Source organism: Siphateles boraxobius, unplaced genomic scaffold (assembly GCF_051911475.1).
Source record: "Siphateles boraxobius isolate OS27281-9 unplaced genomic scaffold, OSU_SipBor_1 8, whole genome shotgun sequence".
NCBI lineage: Eukaryota > Metazoa > Chordata > Actinopteri > Cypriniformes > Leuciscidae > Siphateles > Siphateles boraxobius.
In genome coordinates this window covers 1784445-1800927 of record NW_027509208.1, presented here as the reverse complement: position 1 = coordinate 1800927, position 16483 = coordinate 1784445, and the positions used below count along the sequence as shown (strand labels likewise).

The 16483-nt window shown below is 35.8% G+C and overlaps 1 protein-coding gene across 1 annotated transcript in view; it reads left to right on the top strand.

Moving 5' to 3' along the window:
- vta1 (vesicle (multivesicular body) trafficking 1) overlaps positions 1-16483 on the top strand; it is a 42635-nt gene that overhangs the window by 25040 nt on the left and 1112 nt on the right. The window contains exons 4-7 of the mRNA XM_077220163.1: positions 3500-3575; positions 5637-5748; positions 12007-12189; positions 13380-13457. Coding sequence (XP_077076278.1) covers positions 3500-3575; positions 5637-5748; positions 12007-12189; positions 13380-13457 — 449 coding nt within the window. The remainder of the gene's footprint in view (positions 1-3499; positions 3576-5636; positions 5749-12006; positions 12190-13379; positions 13458-16483) is intronic.

Sequence of the window (16483 nt, the reverse complement as noted above, 5' to 3'; positions counted from 1 at the left end):
AGTGTCATAACCAGTGCGGCGCACTGAAGCGTTTGTTTTTTCCCATCGCGTTCCCATTCATAAAAAACTCATGTGCTGTCGTCATGACAGCGATTCACAAAACAACGTCACTCACGGCTTTTAGCTCAGAAGTGTGCAGATTTGGAGAAATATTTATATATTCTCAGTTTACATCAGATTTCTATTAACAGGAATAATATTATAGTGAATTGAATAGAATGGTATACTATATGAAGCCATACTATAGTAGCCTATGATGTGAGATAGAAATTTAAGTCATTAAATTCAAGTTCACGAAAACTTTTCCCTCCGCTGCGACTCTCAGTCATTCTCCATTCACCATTCAAACAGCGCGTCGCGTTCGGTTACAGATGAAACCCTCTCCAAGATGATTCAATTTTTATATTATTATACTTGATCTGTAGATAAAGCTCTATGGTTTCGCATAAAATGACTATCTTGCTGGACTGTATTGCTGTACCTTAATCATGTTACTTTCTATCGTGTGTCTGTTAGATCACAACACTGAGAGCACTATAATTGTTCTTCACGCGCACAGTAACTGAAATTTAAAACTGTTAAAAGAAAAGGCTCAATAAACTATTGCATAGATAGATAGTGTATAATACACTATGCATCGATATGTCTTTCCTTTGTGCTTTGAACTTTTCAATGCGGACTCGACGCGCTGCGCGGTGTGACTCTGTGTTGCTTCAAGCGCATCATTCTGCGCTCGGGATGCGCATAAGCGCTTTGTGCCGCACTGTGTTGGATCCTTTCATAATCATATAATACTTTTGCGCAATGAAAGATTCTTAATAGCCTTTTTGTTCTGTCCTATCTATCATATGTTGCTGCCTCATTAAACGGCTGTGATATACATTTAAAAAATGTCTTAATTTTATAGTAGCCTAGACTATATATAAAATAATTGATCTTTCTGATTTTTATCTTGTTTTTCATTCATGTATTTTACAACAATTCAAAGAGCAATGTGTAACGTTTTACCAGATTTAGTGCTACACTTATTGTCTCTTATTTGTTCCCCAGTAAATAATGTTTTTTTCACTAAATGTTCAGATTTTATAAAATTATTGTACATTTGTGATTTTTCTAGACTAAATTTTACCGCTGAGTTATCCACTAATCTAGTTTATAATAGAATTTTTGTCATGATTGGTTATGATCATATTTTTTTTTATTTGTTGTTTTTCTTTATAATGAAGTTGTCTGTATTAAGTAGATTGTGTTTAACACACAAAAGAGTGATTATCAGTTCAACACAGTTATAGAAATTCTATTTGATTTTTTTTAACTGCGCTGGCATGCAAAAAAATGCATCTAAAAATGCATCAGATTGATGCTTTGAAATATGGTATATATACAATTTTCTTACGTGGGAGCATACCCCCCGGACCCCCCTAGAGGGGTAATATCCTTCTCACCTTTTTCACCCCTGAACCGTTTTCATGCCTGATTATACATAAAATATTATATTTTCTTTCTGATTTTTTTTTTATCTGAAGTCAAATCAGATCACAGAAGGTAAAAAATGTATTTTTTATTAAAAAAAGTCATAATCCATGTCTTATTCCAAATTAGGATGTTATGGTATCAATCTGAATGGGAAAACCATCGAATTGTACTCAATGGCCTTTGTGCCCTGTCATATGGCCTTGGTGCCCCTAAAAAAAAAGAAAAGGTGGAGGCCAAATGGCCTTGCCTCTAAAATTACACAATTCCCACCCTGATCTCAACATAACATTAAAATAACGAAAATTATTGCCCATGCATCTTCCCCGCTGCCGTAGCAGTTCAAATGATATAAAACTAGTATGTTTGCATAGCGTTCTTCTTAAAATGTTATGCATTTATCCCAATGTGACATCTGTTTTTTAAACTCTGTTAACACAAATTTTGTTTTTCATAATTTTTAAACATATTTAGTTTGCACACATCAAGTAGCCTATCAGTAACCTAAATTGATATTATGGTATTTTTGTTTTGATGGTGTATGACAAGTTTTGGTAATAAAATAAAAAGTTAATTATCTTACTTGTAGATCATCTGTATCTGCATCCACTATTATTCCAAACTGACTGGCAGTAGGATTATATAAAACATTCAATATAAAATTAATATACAAGTATATAAAATTAAAAAATATTTATTTATTTATTTAAATACTCAAGTACATTAAAAATCAAGAACTTTTGTAATTAAAGTACTTAAGTAAAGTTGAAAAAGGAGTATTTAATACTTTTACTGGAGTAATATTTTAATAGAGTATCTGTACTTTTACTCAAAGTACATGTGTACTTTTTCCACCACTTCCTAGAAGTAATAAAATCTCAGAGAAATAGACTTCAGGAAGGACGTTGTTGTAGACGTGGATTGCTAACAAAATCTTATGTTGATGCAACATTCCCTCTAAGGTCTCAAAATACATTCTGAAATGGAAGTTTGGCATTTCGTGCCACATTTGCCCTTACGTTCTTTTCCCTCCCCTCTTCCTGCTGATGAGGTTTAGAGTGGAGATCAGTCTTACCATAGGAAGCTGTCCGACCTGCATGCACTCCCTCACCAGAGGCCACTTTTCAGGATGTATGCACATACTCGGGGTTTGTTCAAACAGTGCAAAAGGTGAATCATTGTGTACTTTATGGTATTACTAATAAAAGGTACTGCAGTTCACGACTTTTATCCTCATTCTGGAAAAACAATGCTGGTATTGTCAGCAAGTTACTTTAATTTTTCTTGAAAATGAATGTACAATCCTAACCCTAAAGGTTTTATTCTAAAAAGGGAATGAGGTTTTTCTCAGAGTGACCAAAGCAACATACCTGAAGATGTAAATGTCCTGAAAGAGGCTTAAAATGAATCACTTTAAATTGTATATGTTTATTTTCATTTAAAGAGTATAGTCATACTTGGGGCTCGTTACACAGAACACATTTTTGCTTTTTAAAACGTGAGACACGGGCAGTGGAATGTGAAAAAGCGCAAGGTCTCGAGACACCGTTTTTTAAAAGTTCAACTTGAGTGCCGTATTTTTAAAACAACGTGTCATGCGCGAGACGCTGCAAAAGATGCAAGATGGCAAGCGCAATGGTTATACGCGTCCGTCTAGCGCATTTACATAGAAAAACAATGGAAAAAAAATCATTGGAATAGAAAAATGCGTTCTGTATGAACGGCTCCTTAGGATTGTCCAACATCTCATCACATGCCATCTTCAGCTTTGCCATCATCACAGGAATTAATTGCATTTTAAAACCCATTAAAATAGGAAATCGTTATTTTTAAAATGTAAAAATTTAGCAATTTACAGAACCTTACCGACCACAAACTTTTGAACGATAGTGCGTTATATGCAGATGTTCTTTGTTTCACACGTCTGTTTTATGAGACATACAACTGGCTTAATTTTAGTGAAAAGAAGTACTAATTAAATGACTGCATTGCTGTGTTAACAGTTTAATTTTTGTTTTCATCACAGGAATATGATCAAGTCGTTCTACACCTCAAGTCTTCTGTTTGATGTGTTGAGTGTCTTTGGCGAATTATCAGAAGAGGTGAGTCACTGAGTCTTTTCGTCCCCTACATTGTCAACCGAGTAGGTCTATATTTTGACGCCAAGGCTAATATGACAAAGTTTTGTGTTGAAGGGACATAAATATGGGCCTGAGATGTGTTTCTTGACACAGTCCCCCTGTTTCTGATGGCACAGACACAAGCTCGCCTAATTTAGTAGAACGTGAAAACGTCTAATGGAATCAAATACGTCATTAGAGCCATGTTCTCGTGTTCAAATCTGAAAACTGCTATGAAAACGTGGAAATTAATGAGAAACAGTAAAAGTGAGCCCAAGGACTGACAACGCCTCACCAGTCTCAATGTACACAGAGGTTTTGAGAGGCCAGTTCTTGGCAAATTTGTGCCCGGAAAGTGTTGCTAATCCACCAGTTGAATCTGTGTATTTCCAGGGTGCCTATTAGACCATCCCTCATGGTCGCCATGGCCGCAGATGTCTCTTTTATACAGAGGGGAAGTGACCTGTGTCCGAAGATGGACAATGTTTCATTGAATGTTCTTCGCTCCCTAAGGGCCAGACATTTTCCTACTGTAGAGAGCTCATTGGACTGACTGTTTCAACAATGAGCTCTCAGAATCGCCCTCCATTACTGTGCTGTTTTGCTCTGACAATGCCACAAGGAGTTGTGCCATATTAAATTACATTAGGAAAGGGAACTTTTTAGTGCTGGACTTAACAGGACTCAGTACTAATGTATGTAAAGTAGAAGTTGAGATGTTAAAGGGCTTCAAGAGTGTAAAACCCTTTTAATGGATGTGAGTTTGGTGGTGTAATTACAGGTTTCAGCACACTTCAGAGCGATGAAAATAAACCAGATACACTCTAATATATATATATATATATATATATATATATATATATATATATATATATATATATATATATATATATATATGTATATGTATATGTATAAATATATATAATTACTGTACACATTTAATAATTACAACTCTTAATGCATTGCATTAGTTTTTCACATTACAAAAAAATGGTCCTTGTGTAAATGGTCCTCTAGGCACCAAATCAGCATGTTAGAATGATTTCTGAAAGATCATGTGACACTGAAGACTGGATTCTGGAGATGATGATGAAAATTCATTAATTCATTTATTCAGATTTGCCATCAGAGGAATAAATTACATTTTTAAATTTGTTAAAATAGAAAACAGTTATTTAAAATTGCAATATTTCACAGTATTACTGTTTTACTGTATTTTTAATTAAATAGAAAACAGTTATTTTATATTGTAATATTTCACAGTATTACTGTTTTTGCTGCTGTATTTTTGAGAAAATAAAGAGCATTAGAGACTTCTTTCAAAAAACATGTTTCCAAACTTTTGACAGGTACTTTACATTATGCACATTTACTTCTTAGGAAAGAGCCCCCTTTACTTACAATTCAGTTATAATTCTAAATATTATTGATTTGACTGCACTGACACTACTGCATGAGAACAAAACTGCTTCATAGCTGATTTTACTTTTTCATAATTTTGTTTTATAAAATGAACTGAATCAACACGGAACTGACTTCAGCTGAATAATGACAGTCTTTTTTAGAGCTGCTTTACAGCAGAATTGAAAAAGTTGCTTTGAAACAATCTGTAATGGATAAAGCACTATATAAATAAAAGTGACTTGACTTTACAAGGGACTGTCATTATATTTGGCGGTACTTGACATAAAAAATTTGGTTTATGTAATAAATATCGGTGTCTTTTAACACATTGCGTAAGCCATTCAAGGCGTTTTACCTTTGCAGCCCTTAACTGACATCAGATCCCTTTTAATGCACTGCTTCTCATGTCTTGTTGCTTTATTTGACAACAATGTAGAACATGCCAGTAATTAAACTCACATCCATGAGTGAATGTACCGTAATCCTAATCATTTATCAGTCAAGTGATATCCATGTCATATCCAGCCAAAATCCTAACAAATCAGATCTGCTCCTTTTTTGCTCATTGTTTTGCGGAGAAAGTTCATTAACTGAGTATTTCTTATCTTAATGACTCTCCCCTTCTCCACTACTTTCCAGAACATCCAACACAGGAAGTATGCAAAGTGGAAGGCAGCCTACATCCACAACTGCCTAAAGAATGGCGAGACTCCGCAGCCCGGTCCTATTGGAATGGAGGGGGAAGCATATGGTAGGTGCTGATATTATATCTGCTCCTCCAGAATAATCCTGTGACTCCCATTAACAAAATACACACCAGCCGGGGGGGCTTTCCTTCAGGATTACTGAGGGGCTTTCTCCATTTGAGTCTGTTGTTTCTGAGTCAGTAAATGTTAGCACATTGTGTGCCTTATCAAAGTTGTGAAGAACACAGGAGGTGACTGGCTCGCCCAGTGACCCTCCTCCTGCAAGTCAACACAGGCTGCTATTTATGTAGTGATTATTTTAATCAGGAGATCAGGGTTGCCACCCCTTTTAATAGTGTGAAAATTATTCACTGTTGAGTAGCCTAACTATTTTACAGTCAAGGATGGTTATTAAGAAGGAAAGAACTGGATGTAATACAGTACCTGAAAACAAAATGTATTTTCCAGACAAATTGATTTAAGTTTTAAAATAAATGATTAGTTAAGCCAGCTAAACAGATAACAGCTTGCCTGATAGAGAAAGTACTTTCAATTTTGTTATGGTAAGTAAATAGGTGCAGTCTCTGGTGTTGTCTGAAGTTTAGTTTAATCACCTTCTAACTGAAGGGGTTTGATGTCAGAAGTACCTAAATGGGTTTATAGGAGGATTGGAAAAAGAATGACAAACAGTAATATGAAGTTGCACTGTGGTGGCTGCAATTAATATATACAATAAACGTTGTCGTTCTCTTTTTCTGACAGAATAGAATGAATGTATTACCGTTCAGCGTAATTGTGCATCTCGTGCAGCATATGTAGTTGTGGATTGCCTGTAGTAGCAAGTGTTTGACATTACATTCAACAAAAAAAGGATGTTAAAGTAATGTGATCGATTACAGAACAGAAATAGATTGCTTAATGTTTAATAAGTTGCTTATGTTCCGCTATAAAAATTGGAATTGTTAATTAATTTATTTTGTATTGAGTTACACAAGCAAAAGGTTTGGATTTGGACGTTTGGAAAGGAAAAGGTCATTTCATCCTCCTAAAGAAAGTGTTTACACAATAGCAATAGCAATACCAAACCCGTTTCCTCTTGAAACTTTATTTAAATAAATGATCACCAGACGTAGAAAACCATGGCCGTGCCAATAGCATATAGCAGGGCTATTCAACTTCATCAAGAAGTGGGCCAAATGAAACATTCATCGGGGCAGGCCCGAGCTAGAATATTTTGTGAATTTAATCAGCAGAGCACAGTTATGTTATTATATATTTGTTCATTTTAAAAAATAAAAGATCATTTTTATAGTTTTTTTTTGTATTATTCATGAAAAAGATTCCTACTTAGGAGGAAAATTCAGAAAAAATGCAGTAAACTTGTTTTCATAATTTTTCCATAAAGACAATAAATCAGACTGATACTATAGTTGTGCGTCTATTCTATTGTGCCTTTTTACATTGTGCTTTTTCGGTTTTGCTATGGTTTCATTGCATAATAAACACACAGGTTAAAAGTTAATTGCATTCATTAATGTGAATGAGTAATTTTCATTCTCCATACTTGGAACTGGTGGTTTTTGTGTTTTTTCAGTTTGGATGATTCGATGACTGTAAGACTTCACTGGTTTTAAAACTGAATTATTGACAAATAACTCACGCTCTCCACAGAGCGCATGCAGTGACACATTTTCACATCAAGGAAAGAAATTTCGGAGAAATAGAGTGAAACACAAAACTAGCAATCTCAAGAGAGCCACTGAACTTTTTGAGCAGGTCGAATTGAAGTTCAATAGGCCCGGAATATAGCATATTTATGAAGTAGAATATGCAAATTTAAATATGAGTCCAGACATTTGTGAACGCCTTTTGCAATTAGGCTAAATTTTGAACCTCTGGTAAAAGCGTATCTTGTAATGATGTGAACGTTTGACTGCATGATAATGTATTTAAGAAGGTTGTTGAAAATGATTTTTCTCCTTCATGTGCAGGTCAAAGTAGTGCTTGGCGGTGGGGTTTAGTTAGATCACTTTTCTCTCCACATCTGCTGGGCGTGCTGCTTTTGACCTGACCTGCTCATGTCAGAGATGAAGTCATCTGTAGACTGAGCCGTTGGGACGTACGGATGCACCGTATGTTTCTGTAGTATGTGACATACTCTTATAATGTCTGTATCAGAACAGTTTTTTATTCTGCTTCTTTTTAACTGTTGTTAAAGCTCATGTTTTCTTCATGTTTTCTTCGTGTTATAATGATATTTAAATTATACTTCTTTAGCTTTACATCTAGCAGCTGGGCCCCTCTTGTTAAGTAGTGACCTCATGTTTGGTTATTCCCACTGATGTGCAGCATTGCCAAGACAGAAATGTTACATGATAGCATGAGTTTAAGCACCTTATCACAGTAGTATTTGTCTCGTTCCATGTGTACTTCAAATTGCCTTTTCCACGGAGGTCCCCTATAAAACCTATTATAACAATATGCCAAGATGTTTATGTGCTGTATAACGAACACCAGACCTTGATGTCAGACCTGCATTGGGTCAGCTGATAAACTGTTCGTTTTCTGTTGTCCTCATCAGTTAATCATGTTCTTCCTGTGCATGTGGCATCCCAGAATGACAACTAACACTTTCAGGGCAACTTTTCCACCTTATTTTTCATAGCAGAAGTAAACTGTTTTCTGCGAGTGTGCAAGAATTCCAATTCCTATTGCCTCGATAGGTAAATAACTAGAAGAATTATAAAGTGCAGGAAGTGGTACAACTATTTGTGCTACAAACCATTGTGTTTGTTTATGATAATAAATTTAAATAATATGATAACAAATAACAGTTTGCAATATCAACACAGTATAACAGACCGTTTTTCTATAGCTAAAATATCAGGAAGCGGATGACACCTGAAGCCTTGCATATTCAAGTTACAATTGGCTGCAGCCGCTCTTACATCAAAAATATGGTGCATTTCACCATATCATGAAAGCAGCCAGAAATGTGCTATTATAGAGGATGTAAAATTTTGTTATTTCCACTAGCAAAGAAAATTGCTACTTTTTTTTCCGATTCCATGGGGTGTTTTAATATTTTATATTTACATTTAATTTTTTCAGTTTTACTGTTAAAGGGAGAATGTGAGTTCAAAACAAGATTTGGTAACACTTAAAGCCTTCATAATGCATTATAACTTATCATAAATAATTGTAACTAAAGTTAAAATGCATTATAGTATTTCTCAGATTCCTTGTTGCATTTGAAATTGGTAGTTTGTCATGTTTTTAATGCATTATACTTTTTAAAGGTGTACAAATGAATGAGGCTATACAATGAAAAAATACTTTAATAATGCATTTTGCTAAAAAGCTAAAGTAAAGTGTTTAAAAAAAAAGAAAAAGGAAAAAAAAAAGCGCTGAGTAAAAATTATTTTTTTGTGGTTATCAAAATTATACCACAACAGCTGCTTGAACTTAACTTGTGTTTGAATGTGGAATATTCCTTTAAGAGCCATACTAGTGGTATTGTCTCCTCGCCGAGTTTGGCTTTCCAACTTACGGGAATATATGCACGGCAAGCACGCCCCGGGGCATGGGAAAAAGGCTTATTTGAAGGAAAGAAAACTGATCTGTAACAACTTTCTCAATTAGTATACTATTCCTAAGACTCATCTACAGTGTTTACACCAGTAGCTGTTCGTTTCCTGGAGCAGGTTTTGCACCCGTGCCATGACTCCATGGAAAGTAAAGGTCTCTTTACTGTAGCCCAGTTGAGAAATTATAGGTCAAACAGAAATGGGCTCCAATGTCAGGACAAGTACAGCTTGGAAAAAATTAGACGTTTAAAAAGTCAGTGAACAACATCCTGTAGACATGCTGAAATCATTGTCTAAATGTCCCTTTTGTAGTTTTCAGGTACTTATCTCTGGATTGCTCTATTTAAATTGTTTTGCATTAGGTAGATTATATAACCAAGGTTGGACTAAATTGAGAAAAAAGCAACAGGCATGACCATATGTATACTTGTACAGTATGATTATGTATAACATTTTAACTTTATGTAGCATGACTGATTGCAAAACGTGATTTGGACATGCTGCAAATAAAAAATGTCCTTATAATGAACCCCCTTTTTTTTTTATGAAATCACCCATAACAGTTCTGATTGCTGCTAGTTTTTGTTATGACAGCATCTCCTCCCATTGCAATGTTGCATGCATGTTACAATTCTACAAATTACTTTTCTCTCATATTAAAACAATTCCATCTGTTCACAATTTATCCATTCCCTCCCTGTCACTAATTAGCACAGAATACATTTTTCTTTTAAGTGTAATGTAGGTCACAATTTTTGGCCTGCTGCATTAGAGTTCGGTTGAGCACACCCTTTGAAATATTTCATAATTCAGCTATCAGCGCAGATCAATAATAAATAAAGAGGCATATTGGCAGAGAGAGCGTCTCTTAAGCCTCATGTTGACTTTTACGAATCCATAGTGTGCTAGAGCCAATGCTGGTTCCCCGTCCATCACCTTTCCTGCTTAAAAACTAAGGCCTTTCAGAGTTTGCAGTGTTTTCATTAGTGAGACCTTTAATGGAGTTTTGAAATTAAGTTTAACAGATCGATCTTTTTAATGCACTGGGTAGTGAAAGGTAGGTTCTATGCACATCGATCCAGCAACTACTCACAAAATAAATCAGCTTATTTACTGTATCATTTTTTGTCATTGGTTATAGTCTAAACAGCCTTTTCTTCTCGTGCTGATTTGTTAGACCGCAATTGACCTTTAGTCCAGGTCCATAGGGCTCAAAAATCTGTTTAGAGAAGAGCAGGTGCTTGGTTGAATTATATGTGGATTACTCGCATAGACAAAATGAGCAATAATTTCTATGTTCTGTGCAGTTTAGTTCTACATAGTATTTATTCCCCCCATTGCTCTTAGGAAAAGCATGAAATATATTCAGGTGTTCAGAATACTCTCCAGAGCCACAGCTTGTGTACGCATAGCTCGGCTCTTCCTCCAGCCCTTCTGTGTGGATTATTTCTCTTCAGAACAGAAGGAATGGCTTTTTGTGGTGCTATCATTCTGTAATCACAACCTCTCTTTTCACTATAGCAGTACAAAGCTATCTTGAGTATAGACTTTCGTGGTCATACTCTGCCAGCTTTATGGCCTTATTCACAATTCCTCATCCGCCTGCAGCATCCCTCAGAGAACACAACTTTTCTCCAGGATTGACCAGGAATCCCCATAATCTGTAGCTGATGAAACCCCACTGCACAGAAACCATATGAAGGGCATATTTCATTAGAGCATAATGTTTATTTGACTTGCCCCACCCTTATTATTTCTCTGCCGATTATGAAAATAAACCCCCTGACGCATGTCTAGGGAAAGGAAAGTCATCAAAACAGCATGTTTAAATCAACCAATTTTGGACATGTGTTTTTCATATGCTTTATTTACTTGTTCCTAGTGATGAAATGTTAAATTGAAGCTTTACCTTGTTATTAAATGTTGCTGATGCAGGCAAATATATATGGCGCTAACCTCTAAACTGTGTTTTACTGTAATATAATATTTTTGCAAAATTAAATCTGCCCAGGGGCTTTTAGAAACATTATGAATCTGGAATTGATGTTAAGAACGCTGCCACTGTTTATTGAAATATCTTGCTTTTTGTCTTGTTCTATTTATTTATATTCATCAGTCATTTTGGGGTGTCTAAGGGTTCAGCTCGCAGTTGATTGAAATTGGTTCCGTGTCATGACTGCTCTCATCAACTTATTCCAGCGTTCTGGTGGGGAAAAAGTGTGTAACTCAAATCAGATCACATTAAAAGGTCACTTGTATAATAGATTAGGCTGATGAAATCCCACAGGTCCAAAATTCACATTTTTATGTAGTGTTTGTTTCACTGTGCTGCCAAGCATCTCCTTTGTTACAGGAAATTGTGTTGGTACTTTCAGATTGAAGCCACTTCATCAAAGTCTTGACTGGCAGAGAGTCATTTGTTCCATGATTTGTATTCATGGTAAAATTATGCAAGAAAATGCTGTGAACACGGGCATCTTTTCAGCACTGAAAGGGATAATGTGAGAAAACAGAAAAGCCTGATTAGTACTGGCAGCAGACTGTTCAGAGCTCCATTAGTTGTGGAAAAATTACTCAAGGAAGGAAAACTTCATTCTGAATCGCATTAGTTTTATCAGTACTCCCAGAACAATGGCATTTTAAAAAAAGTCAAACTTTCTGGGCACTTTCGCAACAAGCTTCATTTTGACAGTGCAATGCATGAACATATCCGCTTGTTTTTTCTCCTTACTTTAGATGATGAGTTTGGCGCCGAGGGTGGTGGTCCTTCACAAGCTCCATACGATCCACCCCCATCCCAGCCTTCTTTCCACGGCCATCCGTCAAACCAACCCCCAGCACCCAATTTCAGTAATATTCAGATACCTCCTGGCTCTCACGCCCCAGCCAATACACCTGCAGATATTCCCCATCCAGAAGGTAAGCTAGCTGAGCTTTAGTGAAATTATTACTTTACAACCATCTGCCAGGCTTCCAATATACACTACTGTTCAAAAGTTTGGGGTAGCCATTTAAAAAAAAAAAAAGAATACTTTTATTCAGAATGGATGCATTAAATTGATCAAAAGTGACAGTAAAAACATTTTTCTTTGAAATTAATTAAACTTTATATTCATCCAAAAATTCTGGGGAAAAAACTATGGTTGCCACAAAAACAGTTGTCAACATTGATAATAATAATAAGTGTTTCTTGAGCACCAAGTTAACATACCAGAATTATTTCTGAAGGATCATCTGACACTTAAGACAAGAGTAATGATGCTTAAAGTTATCACAGGAATAAATTACATTGAAAAAAATATTAAAATAGAACATAGTTTTTAAATTGTAATTGTATTTCACAATATGACTGTTTTTACTGTATTTTTGATTAAATAAATGCAGCCATGGTAAGTGCAAGAGAATTCTTTTAAAAAATGTAAAATCTTAACAACCCCAAACTTTTAAACTATTTCAAGGGCTGTTACTTGTTTATGGATAGCCATGCATTTGATAACTAACTTTAAAGTTTTTGAGTTTTACTCTATTTGTGTGAGCAAAGCAGCAGAAGATGACAGAATGAATCACTCTATGATTGTCATTCAATAACTCTAATCCCTTGACTCAAACATGCAGGTTAATAAGTATTTCTCAGAGTGCTGGGACAGAGCTGTAGTGTGTTTGCATTTATATTTCCCATTCTGGTTCCCTGTTTTCCTTTTAAAGAGCAAAAAGTTAGGCTGAAGGTCCCCATGAGAGGCATGTTTCCCTCGGTAACTGCTGTCCTATGTGATTAGTACCTCAGCTTCCAGACACGGAAATGACTAATCTGCAACATGGCACCCCACATGCAGCCACTTAATTTGATCATACATTGCATGTACTCATTTCCTTGCTCGTGTGTTTGACTCCATGTAAGCTCTCGGACTCTTTAGATGGAACCAAATTGTATAAAATTTAGCTTTTGTTCTTTTTTTCTCTAAGGAAAGATTATGCTCAGCCATAGCTAATCGTTAAACCTATCTATTACAGTGGTGGGCTAGTTAATTCATCCATTACAGTTTTTCAACATCCTATCAGCTATGATTGCATGATTAAATTGCATGACTTTTTCTCTTCTTTTGGAGCAGCACAGCCCATCAAACCAGTGCCTGTTCCACGAGCCATGCCAGTGGTCGATCCTTCGCTTCTAAACAATACCCAAGACGGTAAGCTTTTTGTGGAAGATGAGATCTCTTTACTGAAATCCAATCTCCCCTAACCCGGCAAATAATCGTGACAGAAAGAATAGGACCTCATTTCACCAACAGGATTGATCTCTTTTTCTGCTCAAATGGCCAGAGGAAAAAGCACACATTGCACTGGCTTTTCTAAATAAATTAATGCTTTGTGGAAAGCAGATTCACGGTTTTGGCTTTCCAAAACAGAACGACCACAGACGAAGCTCAAGATGACATTCCCTCACTACCATTCACTCTGTCACTGGAATGCACCTTTAATAAGAATTAATGCTGAGTGTGTCCAGAGCTAGTGTTTCTATTCAGTCTGCCAATTAAATGATTTGGCTAATGAGTGAGGTCATTTCTGACTGCACTTTATTGTTGCAATTGTCAGAAATAGAGCAGATGGAAAGATTTGCAGTGCAAGACACAATTTGTCCTGTTAAAAATTTGAGATGACAAAAGTTACTTTTCTAACCCAAACCAGTCATGTATACATTGACAACAGAGTATCATTTGATATTGTTTTGGCTAATTGAAGTCTGTCTGCTATCGTAACAGTTGCCCAGATGGGGACAAATAAGGAAGACAATACATAAATATTGGTCATCATTAATATTGCATAGAGAAAAAAAAATCTACAACCTCAATACGAAAAGTTTGCTTTGTCATACTGCAAATTGCTTTTCTCATCCTCTTAACCGTCAGGGTCTTTCCGGGACAACAGATTGGCATGACATTGTCTAATTGGTTTTAAGGGAAAGTCTGTGCCTCATTAGACACTAATTGGAAATGTGAAACATGGCTCTGAATGTGAGGTGTTGTTTTAGGGGTCGTCCTCCAAGGGTTTGAGGTCGTCCTTGAAACCAGGGATTAAGGCGTCGATATACTTCAAGTGAAATCGAAGAATGAACTGATGTGATTTTTCATTTAGAACAAAATCAGGCCGAAACTATGTTCGCTTTGGGAGTTTGAAACAGCTTGCCAAAGCAAACTTTCTGGAAAAGTGGATTATTACTTTCATCCAGTTTCACTGACAGTGTATCATGTCCCCTTTAAACAGTTAGTTGCCAAAGCAAAAAAAAAAAAATTTCATTTCAATGACTGAATATTTTATTTTTAGTTAACAATAACAACAAATCTGATTTGGTTGTCAGCTTAACTTAGTTAAGTTAATAAGAAAAGTAAATAAGGATAATATGATACTATATAAACTATATGCGCTGGATACAGATACAGAGTTACAGATACAGAGTTCTCTTGTGGCTCAGGCAGAATCTTCACACAGACGAGCACTTCAATCTGTCACTTAACGCTGTTGCGGATACTCTATTAGTTTCGGTGAAATCACAAAATAAAATGCACACAAACATGTCCCTGGTCTTGATATACAATCACTACTGAACATATTCGGTTTTGATGAGGGAAAAAAAATCTATACGAGGGCGGATTAGAACCCAGAATCTCTGACACGCTTCTACCACTAGACCATTAAGGTACACAAACAAATTTTGTGGGCCTATGTATTTATTTACGTGAAAAATCTCAACACTAACCATTAATTGTACTATAGTAGATGTAAGGATGAACATTAAACATGAGGTCTATGTCGATAAATTAAATCCAATGTACTATTGAAATTGATTTCTGGACATAGTAATGTTATTTTTTTCTGCAATTGTTATTGTACATATATTTATGATATACCATTGTATTAGCAAACCCTCCCCCCACACACACCTGTCCCACCCACTTTATAAAACAAAGTTACGCCACTGATGGTAGTGTAAAATATTTTATCCTTCTAAAAACCTTATCCTTTATAATTCTTTAATAAATCAATTAAAAGTAATCAATTTAATGAATTTCAATACCTTTTCTAAACCCATGCTCATCCAATCCCTATTTTTCAGAGTAGCTACTGGTGATCAATACTTACAGGGCAGTGATTAAGAAGACCGCAAATGAGCTTATACACTGACATGCCCCCGAGACTACCTGCACCAAACAATAACAAACCTATTACCAATTACAACAAATCCCAAGATGGATCATGTCAATGTAACTGGGAAATGCATCTTAGTTAACAAGCAAATCCTTACGTCACTGGGCCCGTACTTACAAGCAGTCATGTCTAAAATCCTAATCAAGCTAGTCTTCAAACCTGCTTCAATCAAAGAGTAACTTTCTAAGCAAGTCCTCAAATGTTCAAGTCATTCTAATACAATCTATGGTTATGCATTCTGCATTCTTTTCGATTGATCAGCATTTAAGTAGATTAATATGTGTAAATGTATCACATAAGAATGAACCAGTGTGTGTCCCATTGAGACTTCTCTTGCACATTTCACCCCCTCTCCAGCCAAAGTCGACCAAGGTCATAACATTACCAGTATTTGAACTTGTTGAAATGTTCTTGAAGTCGAGCATCTAAGTTGAGACAGCCATGTGGTTATATTCTTCCCAGTCTGTGTATACTTTAGTAATCGAGGTGCAAGCAATGCTTTTGAATGAGACAAAAAATGTATTGTGGTTAAATATTAATACTGGAGAGGAGACTGGATCTAGAGATCTTTTTTAGGTTCCCAGAACTGCTGTACCTTAAACTGTTTTGAAAGCTCTTAAGTCTTTTGGTGGTCGTCTCTGTCCAGTTCATTATTTTGTTCCCACATTATGGATTCAGCTCAAACTGTCACTTAGAGTGTCATTGTGAGTGCCAGCGTAGTTTACATTGTGGTAAAGGCATTTGTGCACCATGACTATAATATTTCAAATGCCTGAAGTTAAGTATTCATAAACTAGCCCAACCTCAACTCACCCTATAATTTAATGTGCTGTTGGCCACTGGAGAGACATGCATGTGTGAAATAGGTGCTTTACTTTTCCAGAATTTTCCTCTGGGAATCATTTAAATTCTCTGGTAATAGAATCTGTATCTGTCTCATATTACATTTATATATTCACTATTATTTTATAGCTATTGTACACTACCATTCAAACGTTTGGGGTCATAA